General features: G+C 38.7%; 1 protein-coding gene and 1 long non-coding RNA gene across 2 annotated transcripts; one reads left to right on the top strand and one right to left on the bottom strand.

Annotated features, from left to right (window-relative positions):
- Window positions 1-5914: 5914 nt before the first annotated feature.
- LOC144019247 (uncharacterized) lies at window positions 5915-11635 on the top strand. The gene is made up of 4 exons (XR_013283614.1): window positions 5915-6036; window positions 9218-9286; window positions 9400-9518; window positions 10825-11635. It is a non-coding gene; the product is annotated as an uncharacterized LOC144019247 (long non-coding RNA).
- Window positions 8693-9475, bottom strand: LOC144019109 (uncharacterized). The gene is made up of 4 exons (XM_077521973.1): window positions 9262-9475; window positions 9075-9183; window positions 8927-9001; window positions 8693-8841 (listed from the first exon to the last, which is right to left on the bottom strand). The coding sequence occupies exons 1-4, from the start codon at window positions 9335-9337 to the stop codon at window positions 8790-8792; spliced, it is 312 nt and encodes a 103-aa protein (XP_077378099.1). The 5' UTR covers window positions 9338-9475; the 3' UTR covers window positions 8693-8789.
- Window positions 11636-13759: the final 2124 nt, after the last annotated feature.

Below are 13759 nucleotides of genomic sequence, written 5' to 3'. Positions count from 1 at the left end.
CATCCGTATGGTCGCGGTAGCATACTCAACATAGGGTAACTGTGCTGCTTTGTGCAAACAGGCGTTGAGAGGATGCATACGAGCGAGGTTTGCGTTTGGCTTGCTGTGCTCGCCAGAGCGCGTCTTAGTGGCGGTCCAAGCGTGTGTGAGGGGTTTCCATTGTTCCTCTCCTCCTTATCTGCCGTCTTGGCGGAGAGCCTGGACCGCGTTCTCCCCTCAGCGATGTGACCCGGCCCGTCAGATAACAGACCACCCTAAAAATACTTCTCGGTGCACCCCCCTCACCTCTCCTGGCGTCAGGTATCCTCAGTAGTCTGCCGAGGTTCTGTCAGACTAAAACACCTCGGGCCGCCTTGTGATGTCACACAATACAGCAACCCCCATTCCCATTTCTCTCCTCGGCCTGGAGAACAGAAGTGCAACTCAGACTGTTACATCACAAGTTTTCTTATCGTTTTGCTACAATAATTCCTCATCACCCCCGCAGCTCTTGCAATCACCCACACTGTGGACACGCAGATGGGATGTAGGAGGAGATGGAGAGGACACAAGCTTCTGGGCTCACTAACAATTCCACATCAAGTCATTTACCGATACGCTTCACAAAACAAAAAAACAAAAAAAATGCGGAGTTCGTTGTTTGGCTTGTCGTACAGTTTGACTGTCAGGAAGAATTTGCATAAAGTGTTTGAAGTTGACGCCAAAAGCCTTTTAAGAGCTTTTCATCTCTGTTGTGAAGCACTATTACTACAGTATATTGAATTTTTTTTCTCAAGACATTTCTTGGTTATTTCTTATGTTTTAACTCCACATTTGGCATGTGAGGTTAGAGGGTTGTTGTTTTTCTTCTTCCCGTGCAAGTTCTCATGTGCGTGTGTGAGAGAGTGTGCACCCTCGCCTTTCTTTTGGCCCAAACCCACGCAGGTGACCAGAGGGGGGCTTCATGTGGGTGGACAACTCAATGGTGAGCCTTTCTATTCACCCTCAACCTCGTTCCCAACTAAAAAATAAAATAACCCCCACCAATCTTTTCTCATGGAGAAAAAGAATAAGACTTGGAGATAAGCGTTCTAAAAAATATATATATTCGCTCCAGACCCAAATTAAGTCCCTGGGACCCAAACTACAAAATTTCATGCACTGTAATTATTCGAGTGTGCTCAAATTTTGGTGAATAAGTAGCCGGAAATTACACCAGTAAGTGGCAAAGATGTGTTTTATGTTATGTTGTTTTAAAAGATTGTTTTTCTTACATTTTGACAAAAAGTTTCAAGTACGCAGCATGTGTGCAATTACACTTTATTCTTGTGCAGCAAAATGAAGGACCCCAGTACATACATATCTAATATTCTGAATATATGATTACTCTAGTATCCTTTTTATGGAGAATTGTACAAAACATTGAATATATTTCTTTAAAAAAATCCCTTTTGAAGTTTGTTTGGGTATAAGTTATTTTAATAAAGTTATTTTAAAAAACAAAGGCAAAACTATGCAACAATGTAAAACAAAAGTGTGCCCGTTTGATGATCCATAAAATTCCCAAATTTGTAAAAGTGTTTTCAAATTAACTTCTCATCATTGCTGTTAACATTCCACTTGAAAAAAATAATAATGATTTGATCCCGACTAGGCTCAGTCCAAATGAGGAGTGGCTTTAATAAATAGAACAAGCAGTAAGATCACGTGAAGGTGTTTTTTTTTTCTCAGGCTGACAAGCTGGTGATAAGAGCTTGTGTTTGGTAGGTTAGCGAGGATTAGCCACTCAAATCTCATGATTGTCCAGTCTATCACCATTTAGCAGTACACACAATAAAGTATATATTCACTATATAGTACACATACAATAAAAGAGGGGTGAAAACAAAGCCTTGCATTTTGGAAATCACAATACGTGTGTGAATTTATCTCATGGATGGACCCACCTCAGTGTTACGCCATTGCCAACCTCCCCGGAGTGGATTGGCCCAAACAAACAGCGCCCCCCATTGGCCAGAGAAGGCGAGCATCATTGACGTCATCTCCAATGTGGCAGGAGACGGAGGAAGGTGCTACATGTTGACGTGTAGGACTGTGGAAGGGCAGAGGAGGGCACTAAGTCCGATGAGAACAACATGAGTCACCAGCTCTCGTACAGTCATCTTCTTCAAAGTTAACTACATTCTTTTGAAAACAGAATAGCTGAGTTTTAATACTTGTGGCTGGAAACTGACCCAAAAATATTGGATTTGGATCAACACTCACTGTACATAAGAGGCACACAATTGAGGGAGACCCAATACATGAGCTGTTTAATGTTTTTCAGTTTGTACACTATCAGGTGATTCTAATCGAAAAGCGTAACAGAATGGAACTTAAACATCAAACACCAACCAGATATTTCAGAAAAAAAATACACTTATCAAGTGGTAAAAATATTGATGATGTCAGGTTGGACTGAAATGATCATCAACTCTACACTCCCATTCCCTGACTCCCACGTCACTCACCAGACCAGGTCCCGCCTTTTATACACAAATGCACTCAAAGTCACTGATAATATAGTGTGGAACGTGAGTCACTATGACTTGCACATTTTGGATATACTTTACATGCAGCACACAGTATGTTGGATGAGCAAACCTAGCCTCGTAATTCGAAAACATGTCTCATAAGTAATGTTGCTTTGATTGTATTTTTAGCATTCTATATTTATGTCATGGATGCACACATAACCCCAAGTTAAAGATGCTGTGAATGTTCTACATTTGGAGTCGTCACATTTGGGCAGATGAAATAGGTCATGTAGAGGAGGAGGGGGTGGGGTAGCTGTGACAAGCTATGGGGGGGGGGGGGGAATCCAGAACCAAAAGAAAGAAAGAAGACTGCTGATGAAGTAAAGCACCCATACCTGCACTTCAAGACACAGCATGAAATTATGACAGTGGATATTAGTCTTGTCTCCCGTGGGGCAAGTATGGCAAGACAAAGGCAATATTGTGTGTAACAAATTACACTGGTGCAATTATGCATGCATGTGATCTAAATATTCCATAAATGACAGCAGAGGAGGGGGACGTTAGGGTTTATTTCAAATGAAGGGAGGAAGTGCTGTGATGTAGCACATATGAAAAATATTCACGGCGTGATTATGAACCTAGTAAAGCATGCATACAGATGAGAGCACTGGAAAACGAAACGAGCGGGCCTAAAGCAATTCATCAGTGCAGACTGGTGCACTGATACTTTGAACAGCCCGCATAAACACACGTCACGGTTGCATAATGGCCCAGTAGAGGATAAATGTGTAAACTGTGAAGCGTTGGCTGTCATTGTGTGATAATTGCACTTCCTGCTCTCTGTATGGGAGCTAAGCGTTACAAAAAACACAATTGCAGGAGTTGTCTGTACCGTAAATGGTTCTTTTGAGCAATGGTTGTCAACTGTTGTGACCCTGGGTCTCACATTTTCCTATTGTTGCCAGGTATGACCCACTTTCGCACAAGTTACAAACAATAAGGAACACGCACAAACATGTATTGGACACCCTAAAAATGTGTATTACACTGCATGTTTACGTGTTCAGAATGACTTTCTGAGCGACTTTTTAAGTTACTGAAGATGAATATTTTTTTTTATTTTTTTTTTATTTTTAAGTACATCTTGGCACTGATGTATTTTATTTTAGGAAAACATAACATCAATCAGTCTGGATGTTCAAATGCTGCTTTAGTTGAAAAAAATAAATAAAATAAAATAACATTTTCGTGACAGGCATGCATCAGAAACTCATTCACTCCCAGCCATTTTCACATTTCTCAATCCCGTTCGCTCCCGGCTGTTTTACTGGATTTTGACTGATTTTGCAAGGCCCACAGACTATTGTGTTCAATTGCTATAAAAACATGGAAAAAACATCACCTCCCAAAAGAAAGAATAAAGTCTCTTCTTTCATCAGGAAAAAACAGTAAGTTTCTATCTGTTTCCGTTTTGCAGCAATTAGCATTAGAAGAGAGCTAAGTTTCATCAGTTTTCAAAAATCTATTTAAAATTGTAAGTAATTGAGCTTTTTTTCCTAGATGGCCCTGGTTGATCTCTTTTGCTCTGCTGCCACCTGCTGGCCGTTTGCGTAATAACTACCATTTCTGCAACTGTTCTTTGCAGTTGAGAGGCTGCATCAAAGCCTTCTGTATGCTCTCGCATAAAAAACCCAAAAAAAAACAAAAAACAAAAAAACGTATAAATACGTCTTTGGGACACTTACAACATTAAAAAAAACGTATTTACACGTTATTGGGAGCAAATGAGTTTTTAATTATTGGGGTGTTTGGCAAGATTGTTATGTTCGATATTTCACTGTCGTGATCCTGCAACATGACATACTGTAACCCGAATGTGTATGCAAGTCAGAACATACCCTGTTGTATCGCTAACCTATGCTAGCACAGTACTAAAGTCAAAATTAAAGTATTGTTTTCTATAAAAAAAAAAAAAACATAAAACAATCAGCGCTACATGAGTGTGCCTTTTTGTACCACGTGACAACATCTTCTCATACCATCTGCAACCTCAAAACTTTGTATGTTGGTATCATCATAAACCAAGGACCCCCAGTATTTTTTATTTTTTTATTTTTTTTTAATTTAACCACTGGTCCGCGACCTACCAAAGTAGCACCGTGACCCACTTTTGGGTCCCGACCCACCAGTTGAGAATCACGGCCTTTAGTGTACGTAGCCCCCGCCCACAACCAGTCAAAGCCACGATACAGAAGCACCCTACTCCCTTTACATATTTTTGCATTAAAAGCACTATTTTTTAAAAGGTCTTTATATGCACTTAAAGGGATACTTTACTTGTTTAGCCATTTTTGGCAGTCAAACATTAATATTTTGCCTATAATAAATTTGATATTTTCATTATTTTTCATGTACAATTAGTACCTTTAAAAACACATTTTGCAACTTGCTGTCGACTGAAAATGACATCACAAGGACTCAGGTAACCAATCACAGCTCACCTGTTTTCTAGGTTTGGCCATGCCACATTCACAAGCTGAGCTGTGATTGGTTACCTGAGTCCTTGTGATGTCATTTTCAGTCGACAGCAAGTTTTTTTTTGTTTTTTTTTAAATCACTCACTCACACGCGAGCTCAATTCATGTAAGCCACATGGGTCTCCCAGGTGGAGGAGCGAACCCACGCCAACCGGCACCGAAGGCAAGTGACGGTTCCACTCCTCCACCTGGAGCCCCAGTCGACAGCAAGTTGCAAAATGTGTTTTTAAATGTACTAATTGTACATGAAAAATAATGAAAGCATCAAATAAATTTTAGACAAAATATTAACTTTTTATTACTATAATGGACTAAATAAGTGAAGTATCCATTAAAATAATAGTAATAACACATTTAAAAACATTTCAAATGTACTGAGGGAGAGCAAGAGGAGGACTGGATGAGGCAAAAATATTGTACTGTGTACCAATCCCTGTGTTTACATTAAATCAAAGTAACAAGTTCAACTTATCAACTGAAAATATACATCAATATTCATATGCAAAGATGTACATTATAAACAGAACCTAAAGCTGGTGAGGTTGAAGAAGACTGAGACATTGAACAATCTTACCATTTTCAGGGAAAATGTGGCTAAAACGCTTCAGGTTTCCTTTTCTTCTTTCAAATTTGCAGTGTTAAACATAGTCGTGTGCTGCCACATAGTGGTCAAAAGTGGAATTACATCCCCCAAATGATCATTGAGTTATAAGTGGACAAAATACATGTTGTAACTGCAGTTATTGTTACCCCTTAATGTATCTAATTTTATTTAACGTAATAGTGTTTCCTTGTGAACTTTTATTTTGAAAGGTATACTTCCGGTTGGTCTGCGCTTACACTTTCAGTTTTACGCTTCTAGAAGTTTCCAAAACACAGACCTTGCTAAGAGACTGGCTACAATGCACATATGATGCTACCTATTTTGTCTCTACTTATTTTAAAGCAAGAAGATTGAAGAAGACGATTTACTCCTCTTTATATAGCACGCAGCCAACGAGGTATTTATAATTTGTTTACTTGTGTACTTATTTCTTTTCTTGAGATTCATGCTGCGCATGACTTTATACTTTATGTTAAAGTAGCTATGTTCTCTGTGTGTTGTTTAGTTTTCACGGTGGTGATGACATTTAAGGAAAAGTCAAGCCTTAAATAAACCAGCTGTAAAGGAAACCACTTGTGTCTGTTCGTGCTTGGAGGGAGTAACACATGTAATCCGTGAAATGATGGGATTGTGAACCCGTAATTGAGGAGGCTTTACTGTACTGAATTGTCAACATGGATTTGAGAGATACGCTCACTGTAACAAGTCATTTTAAATACTGTGGTACCTTGACTTACAAGTTTAATTTATTTTTTGATAAAGCTCATTACACAATTTACTTGTTTACTAATCAATTTTACTCTTTGAAAGTAATTGAAATTTCATTACAGTAATTTGTTTCAGGCCCCCAAAAGTGATCACTATATTTTGTTGCGAAATATAGCAATGCATTAAGGTGATAAAAGAGAATGCAAAGAAACGTTTTTCCCCTCAAGTTTAATGACTGTACATACTGTACTATTGTGTGTTGAATGTGTGCCTATTAGAGCTGTGGTCAAGTGAGAGGCATTGGGCTCACCAGTTATTGTTCATTGTGAGCATCTAAGTGTGAATTGTGGCCTACAGCAGCACCTTTGCAGCCATTTTTGTTTATTTCACTCGAGTTAAATTGTGGCTCACAACACAAAGCAAAAAAAAAAATTAACCAAGTTTCTGCTAAGTACCACATAAAGCTTCCAAAACAACCCTCAAAGTTCCGATTAGAAACATTTGTGGTGCAATTAAAGAAATTGCCAGTTGGAGGTCATGAATCTGTTGAAATGCAATCATGCTAATAGTTACTTCTGTGGTCATTCTGTCAGCCTTAATGCTTAATAGTTATGATTTAAAAAAAAAAGAGTATCTTTGCAATGAATGTAGAATACATCAAAACACTGAACCTTTGCGCTTTTCAGTCAAATCTGCGTGGGGACATTACTTCACATAGTGGCACCCGCCTGTAGTATTTAAAAAGATGCCAATCAGCTGGAGGGGGCCTTAAAATGTTAAATGAGTCGTCCTGCCTGCTAGCTCATGCAAATGCATGACGCGTCTGTCAAGAAGGCTGCCGAGTTTGCTATTTGTGCTCTGGAAGCCACAGGGCTCGACCATGCTCGCAGTCACGCAAGGTGACTCCATTCACTCGCTGCAATAACTTTGTCTCGCCACTAAGTGGCAAAAGAGATCCATATTCTAAACCTTCAACCTGGTTTCCATTTATGAAGGTAAGCCCAAAATGATTCATAACCGGGGCAAGTCATTTTTTGATTTGATGAATGAACGTGAGAATGGGATAATGAATCTTCTGGTATATGAAATGACCCAAGCAAAATGGTTCATAATGTTTCTCAATATAGTCATTTGTAATGTTATAGGCTACATTTATACACATTTATACAATAGATAATAATGCTCTATGCAATATGGTAGCTAATTGGTTAGCAGTAGCACACCTGCCTCACATTTCTGAGTTAAGATTCAAATTTTGGCTTAGGCCTGATCGTAAAGATTTCATCATCATTATTATTATTATTATTATTATTATTATTATTATTAGTAGTAGTAGTAGTAGTAGTAGTGTATGAGTGTGAATGGTTGTGTTGTGTGCTTTATTTATTTATTTATGTATTTACTGTATTTATTTTGTACACAGGAGTATTTAAAAAAAAAAGAGTTTTTGTGCCATTTTGCGAGTGAACACAGCTGATTAACTTCCTGGCCAATGAAAGTAGTTTGATATTACAGAAACAGAAATTGACTGGCTTGAGTTCGACCAGGACGAGCAATCAATAGCCTTTATCATTCCACTTTTTTCATGAACGTGGCATATGTTCTTTTGACAAATGATCCGGTTGATGAAGGTGCACTCTAAGAAGAGAATTGTTGAACCAAATTAAGATTACAAATTGAATTGCTGACCAATTTAATAAAATTGCTTAAATGGGGTACCGCATGAATGCTATTTTCAGTTGAGAGGGGAAAAAAATAAAAATAAAAAAAATCGTTGCCATGGTAACTCATCAATGCGGCGTTTCATTGATGCGGCCTTTTAGTGTGGTTGTAACTCCAGGTGAAACTACTCTGCGTTGATCAAACTAGCTCAAATAAGCTGCCCTGGAACCGAAAATGCAGAGTTTCCTATCTCAGGGTATATATCAACTCGTTTTTCAGGGTTAGTCTCGATGTTTGTTGATTGGGTGCTCTGAATTGTCCCTAGGTGTGATTGGGAGCGTGAGTGGTTGCTCGTCTCTGAGTGCCCTGCGATTGGCTGGCAACCAGTCCAGGGTGTACCCCGCCGACTGAGATAGGCTCCAGCACCCCCGCGACCCTTGTGAGGAATAGGCGGTTACGAAAATGGATGGATGGATGGATTTTGAAGTCTCATTTTCACCATTCAAAATTTACGAGACCTAGTTTCAGTTTTAACAATTGGAGCCACTTTCTAAATCAGATATCTTGTTTGTAATAACTGAGGTAACAATGAAAAATGGAGGTAATAACACACAAAATATATTGTGACGAGGAAAATGCATTTTTATTTGAGAGCAAAAAACAAAACACTCTTCACAATAGATTCCTGAACAGGTAAATAAGAGCACCACAGCTGGAATGTATAAATAAAACTGACACCAATAAATATTAAATTAAAATCAGTCATTTAAATATTTGAAATTAATATAAGGCAGTCGTGGCAGTGGCGTTTTCTTTGGCTTTCCGTGCTTCACTGTAAAACACAAACATATGAAATTTGAAAAGACGTCCTAATGGAAACAGTCAGCAGCCAATTCAGACTGCAAAAGCGTACTCACTTGAGCTCCATGATCTTCGTAAAGATCCAGTCTTGCTTCCAGTGGCTGCACACTTCTCCATCAGTGGTCTCAAATCTGAGTGGCACATAAAACCAATCACTCAAAAATTTTGCTCAGTGAAGGATTCATCAAATCTTTGGCTTCTTACACGATAGCGCGGATACAAGGAGGGTTCTTCTTCTGGATCCTGTAGCCAATGATAGGAGCAGAAATCGGCCCCAAGGTGCTTTTAGTGCAGCACGAGGTTATCTTAATTCCTGTTCACGAGTGAACAATATATTTCACTTTCAGCATACTGTGAAGTCGTGTGCAATCAGCGGGATGAGGCGACTTACCAGGTCCTGCAGCAGCCAGTGCCAGGTAGGCCATGAAAAGAGCCAAGAACGCCAGTCTTGCGGTGCACACTTGCATGATTGTTTCTTGAGATGGTCCAGATGGTCTTGGTTCAACAAGCTGACTGTTTGATGTGGCAGGAGGAGAAGGCTGATCTCTTCTGGTCAGACCTCCGGGTTTTAAAGGAGAAAAAGAGGAAGCAAACTGACCACAGGCAGGAATTCGACAGCGGGTTTATGTCGGGAGGAGACGCACTTAGGTGACGCACTGTTGCCTCAGATTTCATCATTACAATCACATCTAACATGTCCAGACTCATCATCAAGCTTGGCTATATGGAAATGCATTTTCATAGTACATTATATTTTGGATTAGTTAACACAAACACTGTTCAAATAAATGTTTTTGTTTTTATTCCATTCATTAATTTAGTTTGATGCTAAGTTTTTATCAGTGTTGGGACGGATGGGCAGCTGGATAGGTTGGATAGTATTGTTTTTTTGTTTTTGTTTTTGTTTTTTTGTTTTTTGTATTAGCCTTCTATGTAAACCAGAGCAGCGTAATTTCTGATTTATTTTTTTTATTATTTTTTTTTACAAATTCATTCTGTGCTTAATAAACATATGTTAACAAAAAAAAAAACAACAACAAAAAAACGCTTGGATTATCCCCCCCCCAAAAAAATATATATACAATGAGGGTCAATTCACAAATATGCACCATTCACAGGCCAGCCCAAATGAATTGAAATTAATAACTGAAATACAAGTACAATTTGTATCTTGACCACGCTCGTAATTCAAAACACTTGTGTCTCAAATCATCTTCTTTCCGCACTAAAATGAATGGAAATGTCATTAATCCCTTCCATTCTCAGCCCACTTTTTCTTTTCTTTGTTTTTTTTGTTTTTGTTTTTTTGTTTTTTACTTTAATGTGATTTTTAATCAGGAAAACGGCACTCTATAATTTTGTAATTCACAACAAACAGCGCTATTTCAGCTCACTCATTACAGGTCCTTCTGTTGTGTGTGACTTGGCCACTAAGGGGCAGTATAATACAGCCATGCAAACACAAACAAAGAAGAGTCAAGCCACAACTACTCAAAGTGACTCTTGTCAGCTGCGGTAATATACTGTAAGTTGTTTTCGCAGAGGATAAAGAATATACACCTGAGATTATTACGAGATTGTCGGTCATGTGTTGTGCCACGTTTGTTTGTACTCAAATATCTGTTGCTGAACATCATAATACTGTCATATTAATGCTATTGGCCTTTTTAAGGGAAAGCTGTGTGGTTGTTTTAAATACGCACTTAATTTTGCTTTGCTTCATGTTTATTTTGACATTTAACAGTTTTTAGAGTAATTGTTTTTCCGTGGATTTCCCTATCATTTTTTTTTTCCCCGCAGAAGCTTGTTTTGTTTTGTTTTCTTAATTTTTTTCTTCCGAACACATTACAGGTTACATCGATCACATCACATCATTTGCAACATTGACATCTGAAAGAAGGGCTGACAGTTTTTTTGTTGTTGTTGTTTTTTTTCCTGCTCTCCCTCCAACAAGATGCCACAAGATGGCGTCAACATTCCGGTTCATTGGAAAGTAGTAATTGGTGGTAAGTAGTAGTACGTATGTTGAAATGACACATCACGACTGTTTTAAGAGCTTTGTATGTCAGAGAGTTATCACAAACATTTGTTCCCTTATCTGTAAGGAATTTGCTGTTATTCTGAGGAATTTGAATGATATCAAAATGTCCGGGGTTCATTGTTTCTGGTATACTTATACTTACATTTTTATTTTTATTTTTTATTTTTTTTTATTTTGGGGGACGTCAGTGACTTTTTTTTTTTGCTGTTCATGGTATCCCCTGTGAGTAATGGAGGTTGACAGTATATTTTAGTTTGGTGATTTTCATTGGCAAAATATTGTTACTCACTAGTTTTGAGTATTATGCGACCAAAATATTGGAAACAGGCAGCACAATTCTACACCAATGTAAACTATGACTACAACAATATCATAGATGAGAAACGTCTATTTTCAAACGCGCCAGAGATTATACAATTCTGTATTTGTTAGGGGTGATGGATGTCCTATTTTATTAGATTATTTTTATTGTTTTAACCATCCAACTATATAATTGTTGAATATGTTTTTCACCGAACAAACGAAAGCTAGAATCATGTCCTGTCTTGTACCGAGTGACTCACTGACATAGCAATGGACATCCATTTGATTGTGAAATTCAAATTCCACCCTTAAAGTGAAGTTATTATCTTGATGATTTCAGCAAAAAAACATTCTTGCACATCCTGATCACTTGTCAATGTGTCATGCTGCATTTCTCTTGGATCAAAAAGAAAGAGGAAGGAAGGAGATCCTGAGGTTTTCACCACAAACATCCGCCGACCATTTGGTCATCTGTCATAAAAACGCTGTCACAAGACTCAATTTGTCTGTGAAGTCCTTTTGAGTTCGATTGTCTTCATTGGGGTCATTGATGAGCTGGATCCTGTGCCAGCTGACTTTTAAGCAACAAGTGGGGAATGAGGAGGTGTGGAGGGTTCGGGGGTATTTCCGGGGACAAGCCCTCCAAAATGTTTTTTCTAATTGGCGTCATGACATGAAGTTCATTGCTGTTCAGCGAATTTGCAGCGTCAGTGAAGGGTTCTTTAAAGATTTCGTGAACCTGGATAGGCTGGCAACCAGTTCAGGGTGTACCCCGCCTACTGCCGGAAGCCAGCTGGGATAGGCTCCAGCATCCCGTGACCCTTGTGAGGAGAAGATGGATGGATGGATGGATGGATGGATGGACATTAAAATGAAAGAAAGTCAATGTTAAGTATGACATCATTGTTGAAAAATTTCTATTGTTGGGGAAATTGCTGTTTCTCGAAAGTAAGTGAGAACATCTCTTACTTTTGTCATGGTTTGGGTTGGTTTTGGTTTGTTTTTTTGCTTTTGTCAGGGTTCTAGTTTTGAGTGGGTTTTGTTTGAGTTTGTCATCATGTTCTTTTAAGTTTCTGTTGTGATCGGTTATGTTCCGCTTTCGTTGTGTGTCTCCCATTGTCTCGTCAAGCATTGTCCTGCCCACCTGTGTTTGCCTGACTTCCTCGTATGTCAACCTATCAGAATTCTCTGCCACTTGTGTCTTGCCAAGCTGCGTCTCGTTGTTTCAATTAGTGTGTGTGTATTTAGTCTTTTGTCTCCCCTCTGTCTGTGTCGATTCATTGTTGTTCCCCCCCATCATACTGCCGGTTTTCTGCCTTATTGTCTTGCATTACTTACCTTTTGGATTTTACTTTTTGTTTGGTGCAATTAAATTCCCTTTTTCCTCCACCTCTGCCTCCTCGCCCTGCTTCTCTGCATTTGAGTCCACAACCACACCTAAAACTTGACAACTTTATTAAGTGGCCTCGTAAAAACGCAAGACAACCAGCCACAGAGGTTCCATTACTTCACTTGTTTTCACCCAAACAATTCTATCTTTGAAATTGATCCTGTAACGGAATCAATGGAGACTGAATGAGTTGAGGATGGCGCCAGCTTGTTTCGTAACAAATTGACAAATCTACGTCTGTTTGAAGCCGTCGTGATCACTAATGGAATGGGAATCAATATTACACATACAAGACTGGAAGTTTCTGAATGAAACATTCCTTGCAAGTGAAAAGGAGAAGTACTCCCCACAAGGAGGAAGGAAGCGTTCACTAAAATCAAGACACACTTCTGTGAATCGTGTCATGTGAGTTCCACATTGCGAATGGATGAATTAAGATTTGGTTTTAAGGGCCACGAAAGACAGATATTTTGAATCTGCTACGGAGATACTGCAGGTACAAGATCTGGTGACACGTTATACAAATGACTCATTGGATTCCAGACCTTTGCAGAGATAACAGAGATGGCAGAATTACTGACTCATAATAATACCGTGTCAGAAAAGGCAATAACGTTGTGGTCGTTACAGAGAATTTTCATATGGAAAAAGTGTTGAGGCAAACAATCATCGGAAATGTTGGTATACGATGCGGAAGAATCAATAAAATTATTAGTTCATTCATGACTGCTTATTTTACTGTCATTAATTGGACAACACATTACAATATTCCATCCATCCATCCATCCATCAGTCAGGTTGATTTCCATTTGTGCAGTTCTAGCACCCCCGTAATGGCTAGTTTTTTAGTGCAATTTAATTTTTATTAGGGATGTTTTTGCCTTTTATGTTTAAAATCTATGCTAATTGTCAGATGAAGGCGAACCTAATTTGCTTGTGAAGCGATCAATGTGTGCTAGTATGAGCTCTCTCTTTTTTTCTCTTTTTTTTTTTTACAATATTGTGATCTTGTTTAAATATCGCCAACCCCCCCCCCCCCCCCCACACACACACACAATATCGTGATAATTATCGTATCGTGACCTTCATATCGTGATAATATCGTATCGTGATGTTTGGATATCGTTACATCCCTATCAATCATTCAATCAAAAC

The sequence above is a fragment of the Festucalex cinctus genome, chromosome 1 (genome assembly GCF_051991245.1).
Source record: "Festucalex cinctus isolate MCC-2025b chromosome 1, RoL_Fcin_1.0, whole genome shotgun sequence".
Taxonomy (NCBI): domain Eukaryota; kingdom Metazoa; phylum Chordata; class Actinopteri; order Syngnathiformes; family Syngnathidae; genus Festucalex; species Festucalex cinctus.
This window is presented reverse-complemented; position numbering and strand designations above follow the sequence as displayed.